General features: G+C 42.6%; 1 protein-coding gene across 4 annotated transcripts in view; it reads left to right on the top strand.

Moving 5' to 3' along the window:
- The first annotated feature begins 1,685 nt into the window (after positions 1 to 1,685).
- Positions 1,686 to 26,176, top strand: part of nrxn3a (neurexin 3a) — a 164,756-nt gene continuing 140,265 nt past the window's right edge. For 2 of the 4 annotated variants that reach the window (XR_011907672.1, XR_011907673.1), the window contains exons 1-2: positions 1,686 to 1,955; positions 14,252 to 15,368. Coding sequence is in view for 2 of the 4 variants with exons in the window: in XM_072364904.1 (XP_072221005.1) it covers positions 14,684 to 15,368 (685 nt within the window). In the remaining 2 variants the exon portion in view is untranslated. The remainder of the gene's footprint in view (positions 1,956 to 14,251; positions 15,369 to 26,176) is intronic. The other 2 variants (XM_072364904.1, XM_072364905.1) reach the window with 1 other exon arrangement.

The raw sequence follows: 26,176 nt of genomic DNA on the forward strand, positions 1-26,176 counted from the left end.
GAGGCAGAAATATGCAGATCCCTTCCAGTCTTTCTCTGAGGAACTTTGTTTTAAACACAAACTGGAGCTCCTCTGAACATCTCTGCCTTCATGGAGGCTGCTTTAGGACCAGATCCTGGTTATAATAAACTGTTCGAAATAACATCATTACCAACTTTTCCTTGAGAAAGTGTTTCAGGCACGTTAGGTTTTTTTTTAATGAGACAAAAGTCTGAATAAGTAGAAGAATCACTTTGTTTTAATAGCATTTTTTCATAATGTTCCAACTTTGTGTCTGATCTGGGGTTGGAGCTACAGTAATGATAAAATAATGTGAATTAAATTCTCCATCATGAGCCTAACAGCATTGCGTTGTCCTCATAAATCTGACCTGGTGTCATTTAGAATAGAGGGATGGAGGTAACAGCCCTTCTTTGTTTAGCTTTCTCAAAACTAAAATGTGTTGCATTAAAATAATCTGACGGATTAGAGTAACCAAAAGGTAGAGGAAGAAATATTCAGACCTTAATCCACCGTGAGAGCTGAAAAAGAAGCCCGTTCAGCACCTTGGACAGCGCTCACTGCTTTAACTGCTGAGCATGGAGGAAATGTCCTGAAATATTCCAGCAGTTTGAATGTATTTAGAGCTCAGACTGCAGTAAAAGTGGCTCATAGCGGTTATTAAACAATAATTACTCACTATTCTTTTAAAGAACAGACATTCAGAGTATTCATGTTGAGAAAAAATGGCATTATTCTGCAGTCAAATAATAGTATAAAAAAAAAAAAGGTATTTTCTTTCCTCAACAGTCAGAATTTCGACAGAATATTTTATTAGTTCAACAATAACACAGTAAAATGAACGTGTTTCTCTGTATTCTGAAAGCCTTAGTTGTTAATATACTTACACGTATCCTTTTAACTGGGTGTTTTCATCAGTTTTAACTCAAGAAACTCAAGAAAACAAAAGACCTGGTTTTACAAAAAATTAATCCAGGAAACAGAATAATTTAGTGGGATTGATGTGTTGTTTCTCAGAAGCCGACAAGAGAAAGAAACACGTGGAAAGAGGTGTTGAACACAATCAGAACATGTAAAATATCATATTCACACTCCTTTTTCTGCACAAATCTAATTGAATTAACTGCAGGTAAAGTTAATCTGCTGTGTTGCTTTGTTTTGTCTCTAAGGAAACGGTTTAATGGTAAATTAACTGTATTCATAAAGCAAAAATCCCCCCATTGATGACTCTTTCTGACATGCATCTTTCTGTTGCATCACGTGTTTCCGCCTCAGTTGTTTTGCTTCAGTTTATTTTGCAGCATCTTGTAAAAGGTGATGATGAATCAGCTGTTTGAGGCCCCAGCATCCCTGTTCAGACATGAGAACCATCGCTCAGTTTGACTTTCAACGGGCAGAAACATGAGAGAAATTTAATTATAGTTTCAGTTTGGAGAAAAGTAAAAGTGTTTCTCTGGTTTGTGACCAGAATTAGAAGCAGAAATCAGTCCGTGTTTATCTGAACTTTAAAATCTCCAGACGCGCGCAAACCTGAGTCCAAAGCGCACCAAAGCATACAAACATGCGTGCGCGTGTGCCCCTCCTTTTTCTAGTCATGCGCCTTTAAATGGCGTGTGCTGGTGCTGAGTGGAGGGCGGACCCGGGTGGCGCGCGCGTGCGTGTTGTGTGTATGTGCGTGCGTGAGCTTGTGCGCGCCTCTTGCCCGCAGCCGCTGCGAGTCACACCGAGCAAACAGCGGCTTTTGTGCGTATGATGCACCGTGGTGGACGCACCTGTGAGGAGCGATAAACCCAGCCCGGTACCGCCTGGCGCTCCCCGCCCCGCCGCCGCGCAGCCAGCGCCGGAAACACCGCTGCCTCCGACAGGATCCTGGATTTTAACAACTCTACGGCTCCGTGGAGAGTTGGCAGCTGGATTTTAGCAGGTGGATACTTTTGGTGGTCTGCTGAACTGAGGTCAGTGGTCTGGTCTTTGTAGTCCAACCTGTTCGTGTTAGTTGTGCGCGCGGAGAGCTTTCAGAACTGAATGTTTGGGGCAGGAGCAGGAGCATGTTCCAGGGGATGTGTGACAGAAAAGCTACGTACAGGTATCACGGGACTTTTTTTTAAAGGAGTTAAAACGGTGAATGTTTCCAGCTGAAACTGAACGGGTCTCCTTGAAGGAATGGCGGCGTTTTGGGGATTCAAAGAGAATTTTTTGCTGTGTTGGCCTCTGAATTCTACAGATGGACCAGACTGTGACAGGCGGGTGTAGAATTACAGACCTCTGCGCTCCCCTTATGTTTACCACATCGATTCTAATTTCTTTTTCTCATTGGGTAAGATTTTTTTGCGTTTAAAGCACGTCTTTGAATGTGTTTTTCTTGTAAATATGAGCAGAATTCGCCCGTGAAGAGGCGCGAGCTGAAGGATTTCCTTCACCTTGTTTTTAGGAGGATGAATAATGAAGGAGATGAAGGGCAGGTGTCCAGTTTCCACGCATTGTTCTCGTCTGCAGCCTCATGTTAAAATGTCAAACAATTGCGCTGAGGCGACGCGCGCGCCCCTCTGCCCCGCAAACGCGCCTAATAGACTCTTTAAATATAGATGAATATTTTCATGTAACTGGAGCTCGACACACAGCTCGGTCCGTGACCTTGTGTGAGATGGACAGACGCCTCCCTCCTCGCAGCAGCTCCACATTCCTCCATCATGCTCACAAACGAAGCCGCTGTTTCCCGCACATTAGACATTTTCCGCGTCCCCTTAAAGCCGGATGACACGCGGCTGATTTTGGGGGAAAGGACACCAAAATATTCTTTTATTTTCCGAATCGCCGACAAAAATCAAATAAAATGAAATAAACGAATGCGGTGAGATTCCGAGCCGACAGCAGGCAGATGATGCTTGGGAGGACAGATCTATTTTATTCTGATGAGTCGGTTCCCCTGTGGATCAAATGGCGTCCACGGGGACCGCGGGAGGTTTGCTCTGCTGCCTTTCGGCTCACAACTTTTCTCTTCATCACCCTCCAGTTTGGGCCTGCTCTGCAGAATCAGCCTCAAATCCATTTCCTGCTCATTTCGACCAAACTCCGTTTTACGCGCACACTGCGACGAAATGCAGGCTGTCCCGTTTCTGCGGGAGAAAAATAAAACGCGGTGCGCCACAGAAATCCACCTGCTACAAAGTAGGAATGAGGGGACGTCGGGCCTCCATCTGCAGCCTGTCTGACGCTCTTTAATGGCAGCTGGCGGCTCTGAAATCTTACGCCAGGAGGAGTTTTCATGTTCGACACGAGGAAGATTTTTCCTCCATCACGCAGCGCATTTTTCCGTCTGTCTGACTTGAAGAGTTAATAGGATTAGACGGTTGTCGTGCGTGTATGCAGGGGGAATTCCTAATCAGAAAAATCCAAAATGGGCTTCGGGATGGGCGTGACCCGCGCCGGGGAATGCGTCTGATTTTTCTTCGCGAGGCCTAAAGGTGTTCCGTCACCTGCTTTAAAACATTTCGCTTCCGCGGAAGAAATGTGTCGCGTTTTCTCCCTGAAAACAGAGACGATTCAGCGGCATCACTGAGCTGATTAAATGTGCTGCTTCCAAGCAGAAATAATAATAAAAAAGGGTTTATTTTCCTTCTGGTTTTCCTGCCTGGTGCAGGTCGGGTGGGGGGAGTTGGGGGGGAGTTGGGGGCAGGATGGAGGCTGTTTGGGGTAATTTGAATGTCCTGATTTTTTTTTTCCTTTTGCGGGGGGGCAGCAGCCGATTAACTGCGCTGACAAATCAGGCGCAGAAAGCCAAGGGCTCTCAAGGTAACAGTAATTCCTCTGGGCGGGGAGGAAGGGTTTTTGAAAAATGCTCCTTTCTTTGATTCAGTCGTTTCCGCTTATTTTTCCCTTTTCTTTTTCTGCTGCTGGTGTGTGGCGCTGCAGAACCAACAACTATTCCGGCTTCTGGTTTTATTTTATTTTATCTATCTCTTTTAATTCAGTTATTTGTGTTTTTTACAAAGTTGGAAAAAAATGTTTTTGTGTTTTTCAAATAAAGCGTCAAAGAGAAAAAATGAGCAGAATGAAAGGAAGGAAAAAGAAAGTGTGATGTTACATAAAGTGCTGGCGGAGGGGGGGCATTTGTGGGTGTGTTCTGGTAAATGCGTGTGCGTCCAGGATTTGGCTCGTGCACGCGTGGTGTTGTCGTTTGTGTCCAGTCATTAGTGAGGCGTGAACAATCAGCCTTTTATTGAGAGTGTGCGCGCGCACGTGCTGATGTGCATGCAGATGTTGGAGCTGCGCGTGTTTGAGGTGTTCGTGGGGTGCTCTAACTGATGATGTAATGCTATGAAGGGTGCTGCAGCAGAACCTCGGAGCCCGGAGAAGGCGTGTCCTGCCTGCTGGAGACCAGCGCGGTGCCCACGCGGCACAGAAAAACACACGCGCACACTTTCTACGCCCTTTTTACTCCGTGTTTAAAAGGAGCTGCAGATCAACACAAATACAGAATATTTCCTGACACAAATAATTAAGATAACAGAAGATTTTTTATTTTATTTCTGATTTTTCAGGATTTATTTAAATAAATCTGCTGAGTTTTTTAAATTAATTTATTTTTTAATTGAAACAAATCTGTGTGAAAATTAACTGCATCAGTCCAGAGAAGACTGAGGAGATCTGGACCTTTACTTTATATCATTACTGATATTCAAATGTTTTCATTTCCAAATAAATAGTTTCATCTAAAAATAACAAAACTTAAAACCGGCTGAAAATATTCTAATAATCTCAGACACCATCGACTGCTTTTATTTGAGCTTCTGGAAGGTTTATTTCAGCCTTGGATTTGAAGGCCCGATAATTGTTCACATGTAATAATGTGCAAAACTCTTGAGCCGCTTCTTATTTTTTAAAACGGGAAACATTTATTCAAACATGAACATAAACCCAGAATCTGAGGCAGAAACAGAGTTTTTATCAGTTCTCAGCAGCTTTAAAGTGAATCTCTGGTCTGAGCTCCTTTATTCTCCAACACAGCCTGAACCCTCTGAGACAAGCTTTCTGTCATTTCTTTAAGGAGTCTTCAGGAATAGTTCTCCAGGCTTCTTGAAGGACATCCCAAAGCTCTTCTTTGGATGTGGGCTGCCTTTTGTTCCGTTCTCTGTCAGATGATCCCACACTGCTTCAATAATGTTGAGGTCCGGGCTCTGGGGAGGATTCATCCCTCCATAAGACCTGTTGCCACTGATTTTCAGTCCACTTCTTGTGTCATTTGGCACAGCTCAGCCTTTTCTCCCTGTTTCCCTTCCTTAAGAACGGCTTCTTGACAGCCACCCTTCCATGGAGCCCATTTCTGATGAGGCTTGGGCCAACAGTAGATGGATCAGCTGAAGGTCCAGATGCATCTCTCAGGTCCTGTCAGGTCACAGCTGGATTTTTTCCTCTTTCTTAAGGACATCACTTTCAGATCCTGTTCATCTGCTGGAGATAGTTTTTTAGGCCTGACACTTCTTCTTTTGTCCTCCACTTGTCCAGTTTCCTCAAATGTTTTAAGGACACACTGCACACCATGCTGAGATATGCCAAGTTTTCAGCTAATAGCTCTTTGGGAATCACCTTGTTGCTGCAGAAATCCTATTTTCTGTCTGTCAAACTGTGTTTTCTTTGCTGTTTTTCATAGATGCAGCTAAAGAAATGGGAACAAATGATGTGTCTTTGTGACAGGCTGCTGGTAACAAAGTGCCTAAAGATCCAGTTTAAAATGGCTTCTTTGCTAAGTTGTCTGTTCTGTGTCGACACAACTCTGGTTCATCCCTTGAGTTAGGAGCCTTTTTTCTGCCTGAATGCTTCATAGCTCAGAGTTAAGTGGCTGAACAAAGAAAAAACTGGACTGAAAATTAGTGAAAAAGCAGAAAATGTCCAAAGAAAATCTGTGAAAGCTGCAGAACTGTTGATCTGGACACTTTAAAGATGCTTGGAAGGAAACAGGAAGAACTGAGGGCTGATCAGGAGTTTGTACATTACTGTGTGTCCGTATGATTTAATAGATCTGACTATATCATGATTTTTGGACACTGTGTATCCCGCTGTGTCTGAGGAGCTCAGTTACTGATAAGCTGATGCACTTCTGTTGCCACACAGAATAATGTTACTGGTGTCACCCCCTCACTTCCATCACAGAACTGCACATATGAGCCTAAAATGGAGGCTTGATGCTGTTTGTCTGATGTGAAGAGTGTGTTGTAGTGTCGGGATGTTTCATGAGATGCATGAGTGGGAGTGGATGAGGTGGAACATCCTCCTCCTCCCTCCCCGCTTCCACTCGTCCTTCCCTGTGCTGTCTGCCCCCCCCCCTCCGCTGTCAGGATGCATGTCCTGCTCAGATGATTGTGGAGTGAATCTCTGCAGAAACCCTCTGAATCCACAGCCTGGAAACACGGACGGCCTCTCGCTGCGTGTGATGTGCGCGCAGCAGAGAAATTGCAGCCTGTTCTCAGATCTTATCGGTGAGCTGTGGAGGACATTTTGTCACTGCGTCTGGACAGCGCCGCTGCATGCGCGCGCGCGTGTGTCTGTACGAGTGTGTGATCGGGGCACCTGCTGTAAAATTGCCGGCAAGTGGCATCCATTTAAACACAAGGGGCCTACCGGTGCTTTTATTTTGCATTTACGCACGCGCGCACACTCCGTGCACGACCGCGTGGCTGCTAATAGGATCCGGAGTGCTGCTGCCTTTTGTCAGTCGCTGTGTGTGGACTCGTCCCTGTGGGGTTCGTGAAAGAAGCCTTTTCACAGGGAACAATGATCCATGCCGTTTAGCCTTTTAACCCCCGACGCTGCAACAAAGGACGCACACACGCACACACGCACGCACAATGAGGCGATCTGGAAATGATGTCTGCGTTGGTAAACATGAGTGGACGGTGTTTGTGCTCTGCGTGCGTGTGTGTGTTCAGATCTGTGTCTGATAAGCCGAGCTGATGTGGAGCTTTACGGGCCTGTTAAATTATTTCAGATTTACATGTTTTACATCAGATTCCAGCGCTTTCAATGAGATAAAAACAGCAAATAAAACAAGGAAATATGTGAAAATGTAAGAGTTTATGAACCCATTTTAGATGATACACGTGCAGCAGTTAATCTGTGCTTTAAAAAAGCACGTTTTTTAATTTCTAAGATAGAATAATTAAAGGTAAAGTCTGGTGAATCATGATGAAAAATGCAGTAAATGAGGAGGTGCTGATGTCAGAGCTGGACTCCACTGATTAGCTGATATTTTTCTTTTTGCAGACGCTGATAAGCAGCTCAGGATGAACAGATCTGACCCTGCAGCAGCAGAGAAAAGGCCTGCTGAGCTTAGATAAAGGCTTACAACAAAGGGAGGAATCCCAGGATGTTTCTGCAGCAAATCTGCAGAGCATAAAAAATTAAATATCTGTCCAAATGCTGCAGCTTGGCTTAATTAAACACACGAGTCATTTCTGGGACTCTTTTTAATATAACAGTGATAATAATCTACTTGATGACATGGACACAGAATATATATATTTTAATGCTTGGAAATAAATGTCCTTTTTTATTTAGTCAGTTTTACATGAAAAAGACAAAATGATGAATCATCAGAAGCTGCTGCACCAAACCTGCAAGGCCAAAACTTTTCTCCGTCTGCTGCTAAATTCAAAGAAAAGAAAGATAAAAAATGTGCACGTTCCTTTTTATATGACATATAGCAGGGCAGGTTTAAACATTACACAGCATAATATATGATATAATAATAAAATAACCTTTGAAATGATTAAAAAATGGCAAAAAATACAGATTTAACATTAATTACATCAATGTAATCTCATCTAAAGAGGCCTTCAGGCTGCTGGAAATAGACTTTCATGATCTTACATCTTATTATTTATCTGCTTTAGCTATTTTAAGTGAAAAAAAAAATGAATGCCGGTCTGAAAATGTAACTATTAAATATATAATATTGTAAAAACATTTTTAAAATGATGATTTTCTAATTGTTAAAACGATTGAATAGAATGTTTGAAAAACAGATATACTGATGGATTATTGCCTCTAACGGGTGTAAAGACACATAAGAGGGGCTCTGTTTAAGGGTGAAGGCAACAAACCCTCCAATAAGGAAATGATCACGATTAAGACTTGCTCTCATAACCACTGGAGCTCATAAATTCTTCTCAGCTTTTTAAGTTTTCTGCGGTTCCGACCTCTGGTCCAACAGCACGGCTTCGCAGTAGAAGACTGACCTGGGAACAGCCGCCTTTATCAGACAGGAACGGGACAACATTCCTCTCCCCAAGGTCCCGCAGCTGGTCTCCTCAGTCCCAGATGTTTCCAGATGTTGTTGCCACAGTGGGAGACCGGTCCCAACATTAATGAGATGCTGCCATCACATTAAAGATGAGCTGATCTTTTTCATGAAACAGGAAAACGTCTCTCTTTCAGCAGCTGATGTTTTCTATGTTCTAAATCATTGATGAGCTCCTGTTTGTGTTCACATTCAGAGAGCTGATTGGCTGAGGGTTGTACAGCGGAGATGAGCATTCACTGATGCTCTGAACATGCCTGACGGCTGATTTCTGGCCCCAAAAGATCAATCCGTCAGCTGCAGCTGGAGTCCTCAGTAAGAGAGGATCCTATCAGTCCAGCTCTGAGGTCGGTGCATCCTGCAGAGATCTCAGGTCATGAAGACTTTCCCTCATTGCCACTGCATGCATCCACTTTATCACAGGAGCACAGTCACAGCCTGGTTCTGTGCATCAGACCCTTCTGCTCTGCTTTGTCCCATCGTAATGATGTCTGTGCCACTGTTAGTCCTGGATGGGACGATATCCTGATGAAACCCAGTCTGTTCGGCTCATTATCTGAAGCTTTCTGGGGCTCATACTGAGGTCTTTCGTACTGTTTTCCAGGATAGTCCTGTTTCTGTTGAGGATGTTCTGCCTTGTTGTCATAGTAAAGATCCACTGGTTGTTCATTCATTCCACTTCTCATCTTCTGAATGACACCCAGTTTCACTGCTGACCGGCTGTAGCATCGAGGTTTGGTTCTAATTCTCTGTTTCCACATCTGAAATCAGCCTGTTTATCGTTGAAGGAATTAAATTGATAATTCATGCACTACGTGCACAGCTCAGTTGATGTCAGGTGAGTGTGTAATTATTGCTTTATTCAGTCAGAGGTTATAATGACACAAAACAGTTTCAGTAACGTTAAAGGCAGCAGGATGAGACTGAGAAGCTTCTGAAAGAGATTCAACACATAGTTCTCCACAAAGATAAAGGAAAAAAACTATTTTTGGAGCTTTTTGTAAATGAATCAGAAACAAAAGATGGAAACAGTTGGCCCTCACCGGTTGGTTAAAGCGGCTTTGGCAGCAGCCACAGAGTCGAGTCTTCTTTGGAAAGATTGTCCAGGCTTGGCACAGGTTTCCTTTGGAAGTTTCCCCTCCTTCCACCAGGCTGGATGAGGAGTGTTCGCTCAGATATCTGCAGGACTCTGGCTGCTTCTTTCAGTTTTCACTTCCCTGTTGGTTGTATTAACTGTAAGCTTCACATCAACCGTTGGAAAACGTTGTCAATGTGAAATAACACAACAGTTATATGCTGCAGCATTGGCCTTTAACACAGCCAGGAGTTATCAGTGTGCTTTAATGTTACTCAGGATTATTTCACTTTTCTCCTTTAGCAGAAAACCAAAATCCTCTGACCTTCGTTTCATCGCATCAGAGGATTTTCTGGCACCTTTTTGCACCTTTTTACTACAGTTTATTTTGAACATGTGCGAGTATTAGAACAACAAAGTAAACTGGAAAAAAAAAAACCAAAACAAGTCAAAATAACAATAATAATCGGGACAAAAAGTCCAATATATGCTTATTTAAACCAACCCTTTCTCCCCAAACATGCATATCTAAATAATACATATTTACAAAAACAAAATGGAAAATAAATGAGTAAATGAACAAGTGCATAAATCATTTATTGTTAAAGGCCTCCTTCCTCCCTGTACCTGGTGAAAACCACGTGTTTGTACCGCTTTTTAAACTGGATCATGCTTGAGCTAATGTTAGCCAGCTGGCTAATCACTGTGTGTAGGATGCAGCGTAACCTGCAGATTGAAACCTCCCACATCCTCTGCCCAGGTGTGGAAGAAGAGCTGTGGTGCGAAAGGAAGCCTGGAAGCCTGAAAGCCTGAAAGCCGGCTCCAGAGTTCGGTTTGTCTGTTTCCAGGCTGCTGGGGTTAGCTAGCAGATGGTGCAGAGAAGCACCAGCAGTGCCTCTGGATATGAAAAGCTTGTTCTGAAGTAATGGAAACACAACAGTTCTTACTGTCATGTGGTTTTACGCTGATGAAACCATCTTTTCACTTATGGCTTCTGGTCGTGGAGGTCTGCCAGAGTCCAGTTTCACAGCAGAATGACTGAACGAGATGATTCTCTGACAGTGTTGTGTACAGTAACTTTATTTGGCCAGAGGCAGGAGATCTGCCCTCTTTAGTTCCCTCTAGAAAGTCTCATGTTCATTAAGTAGCTAATTTTGCTGCACAAATTGTGAGCTTGAGCTCAGAAACCCGAATTGAACTTGGTAGAGTTAAAAAGATGGCACTAAAAGCTCCTTCAGGTCTCTGCGTATCTTCTGCTGAGCAGGTTTCTTTCGCACTGAAGGCTGAGGACAAACAGGAGTTGGTGATCACCCATGTGATTGCTATTCTATAAATAAATGAACAGGAACTCTATATCCAGTCAGTACTAACCCAGTTAGTAGCTGATTGTTATCATCAGCTCACTCTGCATTTTCTTTCAGCTCTAAGACTTATTTCCACTGTGGAAGGAGACTGGATATTCAACCTAAAATCCAGCAGAAATAGCATAAATCATGCTAACTGTATGATATATGGCCAGATTTAGCCAGGTTTGCAGGAAAAGACGTTGCCTCTTCACGTTTGTGGACACCAAAAACAATACGTTTGACTTTGGGCCTGCCTGCTAATCTGCGTAAAATAGAGCAACAGAAGAGAAAACATTGTCTCCCCAGTTTTATTGTTAGAAATCTATTAGTTCAGTCGAAGACAAGCAGGGTGGAGATGTAAATGTAAAAGATTCTTGGTTTCCTGCTGCTCCTTTTAATGCAGCAGCAAAGCCAGCAGCTCGTAGGCCTCCTTCTTCTGCCTGTGAACATGCAGAGAGCCAAAGTGGAGCTTTGCAGCTCAGTTTGCTTGGAGCCTGTGGACAGAGATCTGCTGCCAAAGCTGCAGAATCTACGCATCAGGAATGAAACGCTTTCAGAGACACGTTCATTTGAATCTCTCTTAGGTTTCAACACAGAGGTTGTGGGTGTCCACCATGTTTCTATCGTGTCGCTTCACCCTCCAGTGTTTCGAAGAAAGAAAGAACCAAAGAACCAGGAGGAAACAGCAGGATTAAGTGTGCACAGGGTTAGATTTTACTGTGGTTCCCGGCTCTATTCTGTCTGAGGTAACTGGGTCTGTTTTAGGGTTGTTTTTATTCCTGTTGGACTGGAAATCAGATTAAAAGTGGCCCATGTAAACAGCTAATAACCACATCTCTTGTGCTGCTGTTTGAGTTGGAAAATGTTTGGGCTCATGTGTGAATTTCAGCCTTAAACATCAACAGAGACGCAGATATTTGGAATCCAGAAGGACGAGACTAAAACCATCGCTTTCACCAGCCAGAACCGTCCCAGACCTGCAGGAAAAAACATTTATTTTCTCACGTTTTACTTCACTTAAAGGAATTTGAAATGCCGACACAGAACAAAGTCAATGTTCACTGTGCTCCAGCTTCCTGGTTCAGTAACAATGTGAGGGAGAAATTCACATTTCTGATTGAATTGAACATATAAACACATACAGGCTTAAAAAGATGGCACAGAGCTTTTCATTCTTAATATATTTGGTGCCTGATATTAAATGGCTGTATAATGTTCAGCTCCTGGATATTACATCAGCTCTCTGGTTGTTTTTCTGAACCTCTTATTCACCAAGATTCAGCAGAAAGCTGTCTCTCCAGGCTGGTCATCAGATAAAGGCAGTCTGCCTGCCTGACTGATAGTCATGCTCTGCCATGAGAATAATGAGACTAATTTACCCGGCAGATGACCGATAACTCCCAACAACCTTTGTGGAGGAGGGAAAAATGCAGCTATTTCACAGGCACTTCTGTGCAGGAGTGTCGGCTGCCTGCAGCACTCAGTGTGTCAGCTGAGAGCCGTCGGCAGAAGCACAACCAACCACTTCTTCTGAAGAAACATATGCATCCCACACCGGGGTCGTTATTACCTCTGATTGCAGTGGGTGGAAAGACTCTTTCCACCAATAGATAAATTCCTGAAATCGGATAATCTGTCCAGAACATGCAGTTAACAGTTTAAAAATGCAGAATTACCCTGAGATTCTACTCATTTACAGGTTCTTCGTGCTATTTTTTCTCATGATGTACCTCGCTGCAGAGCATCTCTATTCTGCCTGTTTGAAACGCTGCATTAGGTTCCTGGGCCCCACCCCCACAAGGACCAGTCTTTTCTGATTGGTCAAAAATGGCGGAGTGCAGATATCTTGACACTTTAGGTCAATTTGACTTTATGTGGCATTGCACAGCGCTGAGTTGGAGTGATAAATGATGATCTGAAATCCTGTTTAGCAGCATGGATGGTGTCACGATGTCTGATGACATTAAAAGTTGGTGGGAGCGAGCGAGGAGGTTTTTATCTTCAGAGCCGTTTGAACCACCTTTGATGGTTATCTTCCCTGAAAGGCTGGAATGTGTCTGATGTCCATTTCTGACAACAAACACTCCAGTTTCCTGCAGGAACGCTGGAAGAACGGCTTTAATTCCACAATTTAGGCTTTTGCACAGCAAGTCTGTGTTTGTTCACATGCATTTTTTAGATTGGTTTGTCCTCACATTTTGGCCACAAATATTCCAGGAATTAGCCAGCTCCCCCTTTCAGCCAGGTCCCCTCAAACAAAAATGCAAATGTGCTGTGTGCATATTGTTGTGTAAGTTATGTGCACACGGTTACGTAGTTAAGTGCTGATCAAGCTGCTGTCAGACCTCTCAGGACTTAATACAGGAGTTAATACTAAAACAAAGAGATTATACCGTCTCTTGAGATAAGTTAACCTAACTAGAGAACCTGTAAATTGTACCGTATTTATTCTGCTTAAATAAAGAGTTAATACTAAAACAAACAGGAGTATACCATAAGTTTTTGTCTGTTTTTGAAGAAGACTTGATGCACATTAGATGAAAATCACAGGACACAACAGCTGTGTCTGATTTGAGCTGAAAAGCAATAAACTCAGTGACTGACCGGCGTTTTCCCAGATATAACATCCCAGATATTCCAGGAAATTAAAGGAAGTCCTCAAGAAGAGCTCTCTACATTTTCCTCATGTGGATGTCCACCGCAGCGGTTGTTTTTTCCTCTGCCAGACCTATTTCCTGAGAGGACAACTGCTTCTTCTACTGAGTTACATCCATTAGAAGCCTATACCGCCCCCCTCTGGTGACGGAGTATCAGTAGAACGATTCAGATTAGTTTAGAAACCTGGCTACAAACAAATGCATTACTGCATATTTCCACGGTAACGCCGACCGATTCCTTTTAAAACGGATGAATTCGGATGTGAGCACCTGTTTTATTACTTAGAAGTCCTGAAGAAGAGCTCTCTACATTTTCCTCATGTGGATGTCCACCGCAGCGGTTGTTTTTTCCTCTGCCAGACCTATTTTCTGAGAGGACAACTGCTTCTTCTACTGAGTTACATCCATTAGAAGCCTATACCGCCCCCCTCTGGTGACGGAGTATCAGTAGAACGATTCAGATTAGTTTAGAAACCTGGCTACAAACAAATGCATTACTGCATATTTCCACGGTAACGCCGACCGATTCCTTTTAAAACAGATGAATTCGGACGTGAGCACCTGCTTTATTACTTAGAACAATGTGTCATAAAGCAGGATAACTGACTTAAGCTCGATAATAACTTTGTGTTTGTTGGTCTTTTTGTTGAGATCAGATATTTTTTAACTTTTAATGTTGAAAAGTGTCTCATTAACTTTCCAACGTGCGCACCCTTTGAAAAATGAGCTAAATTTTGTTGATTTCAACTGCAGCTGGAAATAAATTCTTCACTGACAGATTTTCTGCCATTTTCGGCACAGGATGTGTGTTTTAATGCTGGTAAAACCAGTGCTGATGGGTCTTTTCTAACCTCCTGCCTCTTTTTTTCCCCTACAGGGATGGAATTGGGAGAAGCCCATGGATCTGCTGCCAGCTCTACTTCCCAGCTGACAAAATGAAGGAGGAAATTCCACTCGTCCTGAAAGCCAGAGAAGTCCATTCCATCAGAAATTACACCAAAAGTCCTGACTTTATCTGTTCCGAAGAGTAGAAAAAATCCTCTTTGTTTAAAGGACTCTTCTGTACTATCACTGCCTTGCAGCAACTGGACAATTTATTGTTATTTACCTTAAGACTGTTAACCACGACGACTGTTACCTTCCAGAGCCCTTTTCCCTTTAAAAGCATATTTTTATAAGAAATATTTATCTGAATATCTCTCGACACATATTGTGGATAAAACTGTGGATTCCTGAAATTCAATCTAAAATTTTAAGCTGATTGAGTTCCCCTCAGACACTTTCTTGGATTGACTAATTATTTGCAGCTATGGAGCTTATAGGTTTTTCTATCAGGCTGCATTTATTCCTCAGCACATGTCTGGGATTAGAGTTTATAGGCACACCAGGTCAGTGGGCACGCTACCTCCGCTGGGACGCCAGCACCCGCGGTGACCTCAGCTTCCAGTTTAAGACGGAGGCCTCAGAGTCGCTGCTGCTGTACTTTGATGACGGAGGCTACTGTGACTTTCTGCAGCTGTCAGTGGTGGAAGGTCGGCTGCAGCTGCGTTTTAGCATCGACTGCGCTGAGACCAGCATCGTCACCGACAGACGGGTGGACGACGGCAGCTGGCACACTGCCACTCTTAGCAGGTATAACCTGCGCACGGTACTGGTACTGGACGGCAAGGCCAAAGCAGATGAGGTGCAGCCTCAGCGTCAGTTCATGAAAATAGTCAGCGACCTGTTCCTGGGTGGCGTGCCTCAGGATATCCGCAACGGTGCACTTACACTGCCTACTGTGCTTACCATGCAGCCCTTCAGGGGAACAATTACAGACCTCAAATATGGCAACTCGCAGCCCCTGTTTCTGGGGAGCCTTAAGGTGCCGCTGGAGTCAGAAGGGCGGTGCACGGTGAATCCATGTGAGAACGGTGGTGCGTGCATAGTGTTGGACGGGGAACCGGTCTGCGACTGCTCCAAAACGGAATACAAGGGCCGCTTCTGCAGTGAAGGTAAGAAACGCCTTCAAAGCCGTCATCCAGCTGTGAAACTGAAAGTTAATTATGTTCATGTTTATGCATTTAGCAGAACGCTTTTATCCAAAGCGACTTACAGATAGGGTAAGGGGGTCTTGCCTAAGGACCCCTACTGGAGACAGTACCTTTCATGCAGGGGATTTGAACCCAGATCTCCCACATAAAAGGTGGTAATCATACCACTAAACTATCCAGTCCCCTGAAAGTGAAACCATTGAGATGTAAGGACCCTTTAGAATAGCATGACTGGGTTTCTGCTGTCATTTCTGATACTTTCCGACACTGAAGATGCAAAGAGGAGCACGTGAATGAATGAAAACCAAGTTTATATGCCTGCTTGAGCTGTTTTTTGTTTGTTTTAGAAGTAAACTTGATGCACATAAAAACAACTTTGTGAATTAAAGTTTAAGATTAAAATGAAGCGACTCACCGACTTCTCTCCGGTCTGAGCTGTCAAGAAATAAACTAACATGACTAATTCTCCTGAGATATGATGTAATATCCCAGATAATCCCGGAGATTAAAGAGGAGCTCCCTCCTTTATCCTCTTGTGGATGTCCACCACAGGTGTTATTGTTTTCTCCTTCTTCAGCTTTGCTTCCTGTTAGGACAACTACTTCTTCTACTGAATTACATTCAACCTTATACCACAGCCTCGAATGACCCTATACTGCCAAGTTTATGCAACCTGTCTGATTCCCATTGATTTTTTTTAAAAAAGCATCATGGTCAGTGACGGCTTGTGGTGACATTGAATGGGGGGGCTAATGTATTATAAAAGCCAAGTAGTTGTATTTCAACATAAAAGGTGTCCTGTTAGAAAGTTTAAACTATCACAACAGCACGGGCCTTTTCAACAAACCACCAAAACACTATTTAGAAGAATGCAGTGATGGAAAATATACCATCTACCATCTCTCTGGAAATACAAATACTTTCACACCATAAAAGGTTTTATCCAGATTTGTGCTAAAAAATTTGTTTCAACTATAGCCTATTGCTATTAGCTTTGGAACACAATAATCCAAACATCAGCACAAAACGAAAATAGTAACTCCAGAAAAACACTCCAGAAAGACGTTAAGAGAGCCTTAAAAGAAATACTCCACATAATGTTCCATCTGTGTGACATGAATGGTGGTTTTCTACCTTATCTGAAGAGAAGCTTCAAAAGGCTGTTAGCCGTTAGCTGTTAGCCGTTAGCCAGTCCTTTCGCTCAAACCAAGCTGCACAAAAGCTACGATTTTGGCGCTTTTCTTTCTGTGTAATTTGGATATCCTTTGGATGATGTTCCCCTACTTTTTCTTAAGGACATTGAAGAAAACGGATTCGGAAGTAAATAATCCACTTCGTTATGCCTGCCACTGTCAAAGTTTCGCCCAACACACACAATCAAGTAGAGTCGTCTGTGATTGGCCCAAATCTGCTGGCTTTGGGCTGTACAGATTTAGCCCTAATGAGCCACAAATGGAGGGGGCGGGACTTACAACCTGTCACTCAAATGTTGAAGAAAAGTCAAGTGTAACCGAGTTGCTTCGCTTGGGCTGTAGATAATTAGCCCATTTTTGCCGATTTCATGGGTTTCAGTTCAGATTTTGCTCCGCCTCTGATAAAAAATGAAAAAACAATTTGTTTAAAGTTTTTATTGAAATATTCATATATTATATTCTAATTTTTATTGAATAATGTAGGGAGGGCTGAGCCCTGTTAGCCCAATTATACCAGCCGTCCCTGATCATGGTAAACACCTTTTATATCCTGAGAATCTAATGAAAACTGTTCATTAAACCTTCATTTCGCACCCTCAGGGAACACAGAAGGAAAACATGAAATGCTAACGGTTGTAATTAAGTAGAAGAAGCAGCCGCCCTAACAGGAATCAGACATTAAGGAGGAAAAACAACTACTGTGGTGGACATCCACAAGAGGAAAATGTAGAGGAGTCACTTACATTTCTGGGATATTCTTTAGTCGTCACTGAGCTCCTTGTTTTTCAGCTCAGAACAGAAACAGCTGGTTTCTTCCCAAACTTCTTTACATTTTCACCTATTTAGCATTTCAAAACAAACAAAAAAACAACTCAACTGAACATGAGAAACTTCTTGCCATCGTTTTAATTAATGAATTATGTTTCTCCTTCGTCTCCAAATGAGAATCAAAAGCCTCAAAGGAAGTCCCAGCTGCTGGGTCAAAGTGTGAATTAGCTTCACATTTACAGAACTGTGAAAACATATGTATCGCGTCACCTTACAGGAATGTTAGAGACGCATGTCAGCCTGAAAGATTTGGGCTTTTTAACCTGTCTGGGTTTTTTCCTGCTCTTACACCCACTATCTTTGCATCTGAGGTGTGTGTGCTGATGCTGGCGTGCCGGAGGTGTAAAATCAGAAAGCTAATCTAAGCACAGTTAACCATTGTAGCACAGGTTAATGGCATGGGTCCTGCAGGCAGCGATAAGGACGCCTCTGGAGAGAATGGGGCCTCCTGAGCCCCTTTTCTTTTACCCAATCACAAGATGGCAGGTGTTTCCTTTTGTGCTGAGAATTTTGCAGAAGCTGTGTGTTTCAGTTGCTCTGCAGCTGTTAGACTAAAATTGATTTCTATTAAAAGAAAGCCCTCTACTCCCCCCCCCCCCCCCCCCCCCCCCCCCCCCCACATGTTTCCTCCCTGCAGGCCTCAAATGAGGGACTTTCATGTCTTTATACAAAAAAGTTGCTGTCGTTTAATGAATCCTGAGCTCAGAATATTCAGTCGTATTGTAGTAATAATGAACATCCAATCACACGGCACATGAAATGGATTCAGGCGCCTCTTTTTATGTGAGTCCTTTGAAAAACTTGTTCCGTGTACTTAATTATTCACAATCAATACACATTCTTCAGGCTTTCCAAAGCAGCTGCTTCCAGCTGCTGAGGACACAACAATCGGACCCTTTTTGATATAATCGGCGGCACTTAGCTGAGAAAGTTTCTGTTTAATTCACTCGGATCACAGGTCATTTTTTGGGGTATTTGTTCATTTTTTTCTCCCTCCATTCCTCAGCTTCTCTTAACCGCTCACAAATATGAAATTTACATCCCATTTGGGCTGAAGCCAAAACCCCGACGCACAGACAAAGGGCCGTGAATCTGGAATTTAAAGATTAGTTTCTTTCTTTCTCTGTCTCGGGTGGGGGAGGCGTCAGGGCTTTTCCTCTCCCTCGTGTCTTCGTGGCGTTTTACTGACATGAGCTCGCAGGGAAGAGACATTTATGTGTGATATTTCCCTGCTGCACGTGAGAACCAGCTGAAGAAAGCAGGAAATATCCACAGCGTGTTATTTACCTGTAAAGGTTGGCTGCCTGCCACCATGTGAGGGTTTTATTTGCTCTTTTATGAGCAACACTTCAAAGCTTCTCTGATTCTTTTGACACATAACCCACTTCTTTTGTTTGCCACTTAAACTGCAGACATAAGGCAGAGAGCAACATTATTAATAACCTATGAATGATTTACATGGAAAAATTAGTTGTATTGATTCAAATGTTTTAAGAGAAACGTTCAGTTCATGTTCCGGAGAGAATTATTGCTTTTTCACCAGTTTAATCTGTCTTTGCCGTGAAGTCGTTCAGATTATTGTGCATCAGGAGCCCAGTTTTTACTTTAGAAAACTAAAAGAAAAGGATAAAATTGGCCTTTTTGCGCAGCCATCGGGAGACTTACACCTTCGTCTGCCCCCCCCTTACTGCAGTGGTTGACTGAGATCATGCAGACAGCATCAGATGTTAACATGGATGGAGTCGCTTCTGTGTTGGGAAAGAAAACTTTATTGTGCTGCTGCACATTCTGATGTGAGACTGGCTTGGATGAAGTGTTTGTCGGGGCGATAAACTCGTTTAGTTCTGACAGATGGATGATCCTCAGTCTGACCTGGCAGGACATTAACTTCATGAGCTCGTCTTCATGGTCAGAGCTCATTGGAGCCTGCTTTTGGAAGTATCCTGAGAGTGGCTCTAGATACAGTGGTGGTGAAGATTATCCTCTGCAGTGTTTATCTTCTGGAGAACAAATTTCATCACAGCTAAAAAGCCCGGGTTGCTAACAGCAGAGATTCATCCTGCAGCATCATGGGAAACATTCAGCGACCTTTGGTGTGGAGGAATGTTTAGTTTGGACTCACAGCTCATATCTCAGCTCATAATGGCAGAATTTCAGGGCTCCTTCACTTTAAAACGATGTGAGAAAGAAGATAATTATGTGAATGAATATTTATGACAGAATATCCACAGCAAACCAGACCCTAAAGAAAATAAGAGAACAAAATAAAATCAAGAGTTGGACAAGAAATATCCAGATTATTGCAAACATTGCCTACATTTCCCATGAGTCACTTCAGTTCCATGAAGCTTCTGTTTAGCTGTTTTAACAGCAGTAAACATGAGCTGCGTGAACCTACTGAGGGATTCCATCCAGCTTATAAATGTGGTCGTCTCAGCGCTCCTTAAAACAAACGTGCGCAGCCCTGCGATGCATGACTCAGGAAGGCCTCCATGTGACTGCAGTGGTGACCCTTGTAGGATGATGGCTGTTTTTCCCAACCTTGATTTACAGCCTCCACGCTGGGAGCCGTTCCCACCGCTCATCTATGTCTGGCTCCCTGCCTCCTGCCTGGCTGCCTCCTGTGAGGCGGTGATAGGTAGCAGGCAGCAGAGCCTAAGCAGCCCTGAAAGAATTTCCATTAGTTATTGTTGAGGGATAAATAACAGCTTTAATGAGGCTGGGTGAGCTGGAGTGGTGGATTGTCTGCTTTTGGAAAGCATCACGAGGAGAATATGAAATAAAGGAAAGTCAGCAAAACACGATTTTTAACATGAATTAAAAATAAATTTTCCAAAGTCAAACATGAAAAGCAAAGACTATAAATAACAAGCTTCTCTTTGCAGGTTTCTTTTATTAACTGTTTATTTTGTCAGTTATTGTAAAGCCTTCAGTAAGAATATTAAGTGAAGTCATGAATATTTTAATCGGATGTTTGTGGGATATTTTAATTTGTATTATTATTATAGGCCAGTGTTCTGGAGGGGTGAACCAAAGAGAGATTAAGGACTTATTACAGGACATATGTTGCACCTAAAGTCAGATGACCTGCTCCGGAGCAGTCAGTTTACGGTATTTGTGAGGAAATCACCTGTAAAATGTCCCCTCACTGATTGTTTTCACTGATGAGCAACTGAAACATGTCATGAAGTTAATGTCTGACATTCCAGCCAAACGAGAATCACTTCACTGGTGCAGAACAGAAGTCGGATCGAGAAATAACCCTCAGAAAAAATCTATATTTTAGCTGCCATCCTAAAAGCTGATCAGTGAATTTAGGCAGCGATTAAATGTTTTTAACTCTGAAGTTAACCTGAACTAAGAAGCAGCCCTTTGGACCAGAACTCGGTGCTTAAAACCGGATGAGCTGTGCCTCATGTTGCCATGGATACACCTGATGCACATCGATGCAGCATTAGCTGAGTTTCATCCCTGGTTTAGAGTGAAACTGAGCGTCTGAAGATTAAAATTCAGATAAATAATATTTAATTAATCAGCAGAGAAATTCTGTTGCTGCAGAATAAATTATTGTTGCAGATGAAGTTAGATAAAACTATTAGGAAAGTGCAGCAGAGAGGAAGGTCGAAACCTTCAGAGGTCTCCATCAGTGGGTTCGGCTGTTGTTTCTGTTGCTTAGCAACAACTCAGCTGATGGTGTCACACACAGCGTCAGCAGGTAACTCAGGTGAACTCTCAGCAGACAGAAACTCACAGCCAGCAGTTCAACATCAAAGTTTCCACCTTTAAAGTTGCCTCTCAGGCGTTAGCAGCTACTTTCAGAGCATGTTAGCCGATAACCACCCGGCTGAGGATAACTCAAGCTACTTTATTTGCAAAGACACGTGCCTGTCTGGAGGTGATAGGAATGCTGGATTTAGAGTCTGAAACAGAGCAGAAAAGCACCTCAGCACTGTGGAAGGATGTGAAGCAGCCGGCCACAACAAAGGCAGCTCAGTTGTTGCAGCACCAGACGAGCTGCAGACAAACCGAGACGATGCAAAAGGATTTAACGACTCTGACAGGTTACAGCAAAAGATGTTTTTCCATTAATCAACGGTTCCTCTGCTCACATCCCTCCCACCGGAGGTGAGGAGGGAGGAGACGAGGAGACAAGCGTTTAACAGATGAGACACGCCTGCTCCAGAGCTGTCGTTTCAAACCAGCATCGGCTGAATTCCACATGTGACACAGCTGCAGCAGCTAAGCGCTGTTTAGCTGCAGCCGGCTGCCATGTGGCTGCAGATTTGTAACACTGCAGTTTTACAAATAGTCAGAGGTGGACCGTCGCTGGCATCAGTTCAGGCCAGAGTCTCTCCAGTCCTTTCTGTCTGCTACAGCAGGCTCAGAGACGCAGCTCCTTTTTTTTTATTCTTTAAAGCTTAAATCTACGATAAAAAGAATGGAAAAGTCCATGCAGCAATACACCAGGCTGCAGGGCTTTCTCTGTTTCAGTCACTGAAATATGAAGAAATCTATCCGTAAATAAAGAGCTGCAGGTTCCTGAATGGAGGAAACTGTTCCCAATCCAACAGATAATTACAGAATCTCTGTCTTTACACACCAGATTATAAGAATTTAGCCTTTTTCTTCTTTTGACTCATTTTATAGACAAAAGTCTATCAGGACAAGCATTTTATTTTATTTAAAATAAAGAGCTGCGTTTTCTATAAGCACCGGATGACATAAACAGGAAAAAACGAGGTATTTCTAGCAGTAAATGTTATTATTAGTTATGTTAACGGTGTGTTTACTGATGAAAAATCCTTTTTTAATGACACAGAAAGAGATTAATTCATAAATAAATAGACTATAGAGATTAGAAACGGCTGATACCAGTTATCATCTGATCAATCCGTGCACTTAAACCCGTCCTCATTGGTCTTCCTGTCACCTGATGAACACTTTAACTCAAGTTTGAATAAAGTTAAAGTTCTGTTAAAGATCAGACTGAGACTCTGCTTTAAAACTGGACTTTGAGCTAATAAAACGTGATCTTTAGTGTCACTTTAAAGGCATCTGCGACGACTCATGTTGACTTTTAGATTAGTTTAGTTTGTGAGCTCAACGTGTCACAAAAAAAAAATGTTTTGTTGAATTTCCTCAATTTTATTTTGTCAAATTGAAACCAAAGAATCTAAATCCAGATACACTGATCTGTAATGGAGCCTCTTTAACTTAACTACTGTAAGTTTTTCTTAGTTATTCCAACTAAACTTGAGCTAAATGTCATAAAATAAATAGTTTCCTGTTAACTTGTTACATTCAGATCTATTAAATTGTTGAATCACTTCATATTTAAATTAAATCTTGTTTAAGTAGTTCGGCTTTTTCACCAAAATGCTTTTTAACATCATTAATAAAGCAAAACCTTTCTGTGTTACAGAGAATCCAGCTGCCTGTAAAATACTAAAGTAGCATCTGCAGAAACTGTTAGTTTCTTCTTTTTAGATGAAGGAATCTGCTCAGATTCACATAAAACAAGCAGATCTTTGACAGATTCTCCTCCTGGAGCCCATATTTTCATACTTTCACTTTCAACGCTTTGCTCAGATTGATTTCCGGGTCACAGGCAGAAGGGCGAAGGAGAGGCCCGATGAGGAGGGACAAATTAGAGGGATGAGATGCGCCCTTAGCTTGTTTCTGATCTATCTGGGCCAGTGCTACCACCCTGCTGTGGCTGGTCGACCGGTTCTACTCCACCGACAGCCCAACACGAGCAGATGGCTTCAGCCGGGCCCTCGGCTGCTCCTCCAGCTGCTCATACTGTCCCATCAACAGGAAACATGGCTGCTGGTGACAGCGAGGAGATCTCCTGGCTGTTACGGTGATGACTCAGCGCTTTGTCCATGGTTGCATTCGCTGTTCATCCCGTTTGTAACGTGCACAACTCAATCGGTTGATCCAGCACATCGTGATTCAGCCTGTTAAATAATCCACTTTGAGCTCTAATCCCCTGCCATCAACACCTCACCTTTTGAGCACCGAATCTAACTCAGAGTCACGTTTGTTGAACTTTGGGTTCACCGGTGAATAAATAAGTTTCCCCAGGTGCAGCTGAATTGATCTGTTTAGAATTAGTATGAATCTCTGAAGGATTTGAAGACCTTCCTGAGGTCTTTGAAGCGGTAATTGTTTAGAATTGAATGGCTGGAAGGATCCCGCTGGAAATTGTACCTGCGTGTGTTCGACTGTTGACTTTATTAAATATTTATGGGTTCATTATCTTCATCTGTGGCCCTCACAGCTCAGCCCGGCGCTCGAATCGGGCGCAATACAGGGGAGGAAATTGTCAAAGGAAGTAGGTCAAGATAGAGAATAAACTGACAGAGCAGCAGGGAGGGCGACTGAATCCAGCTGATCAGAGCACAGAGTGGCTCAGACAGGAAGTGAATCTGTTTTATTCACTCCCTGCTCAGTCTTATTCCACACAGATCGATTTTTCTTTACATTTTCCAACTTTTTAATGTGCATTAGTGAAATATGGGGGGTGTGACACAAGCAGAACACTGACTGGACCTTATCAGCTGGCTCTCACATAATGATATGAAGGATAAAAGATGCAAATTAATAGAAAAAACTGGAGAAAACTGAGAATTGGACCAATAATTACGTCACTTTCAGCATTTCTGATGCTTCTGTGTGACAAAGAGTCCTCAGAGGAAAGCACTCGCCGTCTTTATTATCATGTTTCAATCTTTTGACGCGTGTGTATGCGCGTGCACGTGGGTACGCTCGTGCACGCGCACTTTTAATCTGCTCTAATCTCCTTCTGTCATGACTGTTCCTCTTCTGTTAATATCTGAGTCAGTGCCATGGAAATCTCAAACAGATCAACTGCTTCATAAATGACACAAAAGAACAAAGATAATCCCAACACACACGTGCACACGCACGTGCACACCTCTCCTGGATGACCACTGGACCAGTTTGTCCCACGGCCGTCGGTTTCCAGTTGAAACTGAATTAATATCTAATGCATATCAGATCAACCTCCATCTGCTTGCATCCACATTAACACACTAACATGCTCAATTAGTCTCAATGCTCAGAACATTTAATGCATCTCAAGTCAATTACTTTTAACTTCATTTTCCAGCTACTTCAATTATGATCGGCCTAACTAAACGCGTACTCTTCAGTAATCGGCTTTAAGGACGATCATTGTCCATCTTCTCTTCACCAACATGCCTCCTGATGCTCGGATCTGTTTTGGTCTTAAAGATAAAATTCACTTCCTGTGTTGCTTTATTTCTTTATAACACAGCAGAGGAGTGTGTTTAGGACTGGTTAGTGTTAGTGTTAGTGGAGCAAAGAGGAAGCAAAGCTCATCAGTCTGTATCCTCCTTTAAAAACTCTTCACTTACAAGATGTTTTAGGTTTTCTTGTTGGTTCCAGCTGCCTAAAATCACCTGATATTTACATTTTCACCTGCAGTGGACAGAAATGTGTAACTTTTAGAGGTTGAACCTTGAGCCATGCTCTCTGTATGTTTGGTCTGTGAAAAAGAATAAAAATAAGAGAATAAACAAACTGACGCTCAATGTCAAGTTCTCCTGATCACATGTGGGAGTTTTAGGGAGTTTTTGGGAGAATTAGTCCTGATTTTAGTGGCTGGCTTTAGAAAATAAAAAAAACCCTAAGAGAGGAAGTCTTACCCTCAGGTCAAACTCTACCAACATAATCTGTGGCATGATGTCAATATATGAAGGTTTTGCTGTGGATATTCATTAATTCCAAGAAAATTCCAGGATTTATTAACTTTCCTCCTTAATTAAAGTTGTCTGCCAGCAACTGGTTTAAATAAAGTTTTTATAGTCAGTAAAGCTGTTATTTGTAGGGCTTCAGGCCTCCTTCTGCAGGATAAAAACCATAAAAAGTGATCCTGAATGTTTCTCTTGGTGCAACAGGAGTGAATTATGGTTTTGTCAGAAAAATTCTCTCAAAATTAGGCTCAGAGTCGCTGGATACGATGAACACAAAACATTTATTTCATGCAAGAAAGAGACAAGTCTGCACAACCTGCCAGGAAGCTGCTCAGAAATGTCTGCCTCATAAAATGGTGCTACTGCTATTTATATTGTTTATGCTTTCTGACCACACAATGTTATGGGAAAAGGCATTTCTCGCCATTTAATGTTATGGGAAGAGACGTTCAATGTTATGGGAAAAGGCGCATTTCTCTCCATTTAATGTTATGGAAAGGGACGTTCAATGTTATGGGAAATGGCGCATTTCTTGCCATTTAATGTTATGGAAAGGGACGTTCAATGTTATGGGAAATGGCGCATTTCTTGCCATTTAATGTTATGGGAAGAGACGTTCAATGTTATGGGAAAAGGCGCATTTCTCTCCATTTAATGTTATGGGAAGAGACGTTCAATGTTATGGGAAAAGGCGCATTTCTCGCCATTTAATATTATGGGAAGAGATGTTCAATGTTATGGGAAAAGGCGCATTTCTCTCCATTTAATGTTATGGGAAGAGACGTTCAATGTTATGGGAAAAGGCGCATTTCTCGCCATTTAATATTATGGGAAGAGACGTTCAATGTTATGGGAAAAGGCGCATTTCTCTCCATTTAATGTTATGGGAAGGGACGTTCAATGTTATGGGAAAAGGCGCATTTCTCGCCATTTAATATTATGGGAAGAGACGTTCAATGTTATGGGAAAAGGCGCATTTCTCTCCATTTAATGTTATGGGAAGAGA

This window comes from Leuresthes tenuis, unplaced genomic scaffold (assembly GCF_036924035.1).
Source record: "Leuresthes tenuis unplaced genomic scaffold, fLeuTen1.0.hap1 SCAF_15, whole genome shotgun sequence".
Classification (NCBI taxonomy): Eukaryota; Metazoa; Chordata; class Actinopteri; order Atheriniformes; family Atherinopsidae; genus Leuresthes; species Leuresthes tenuis.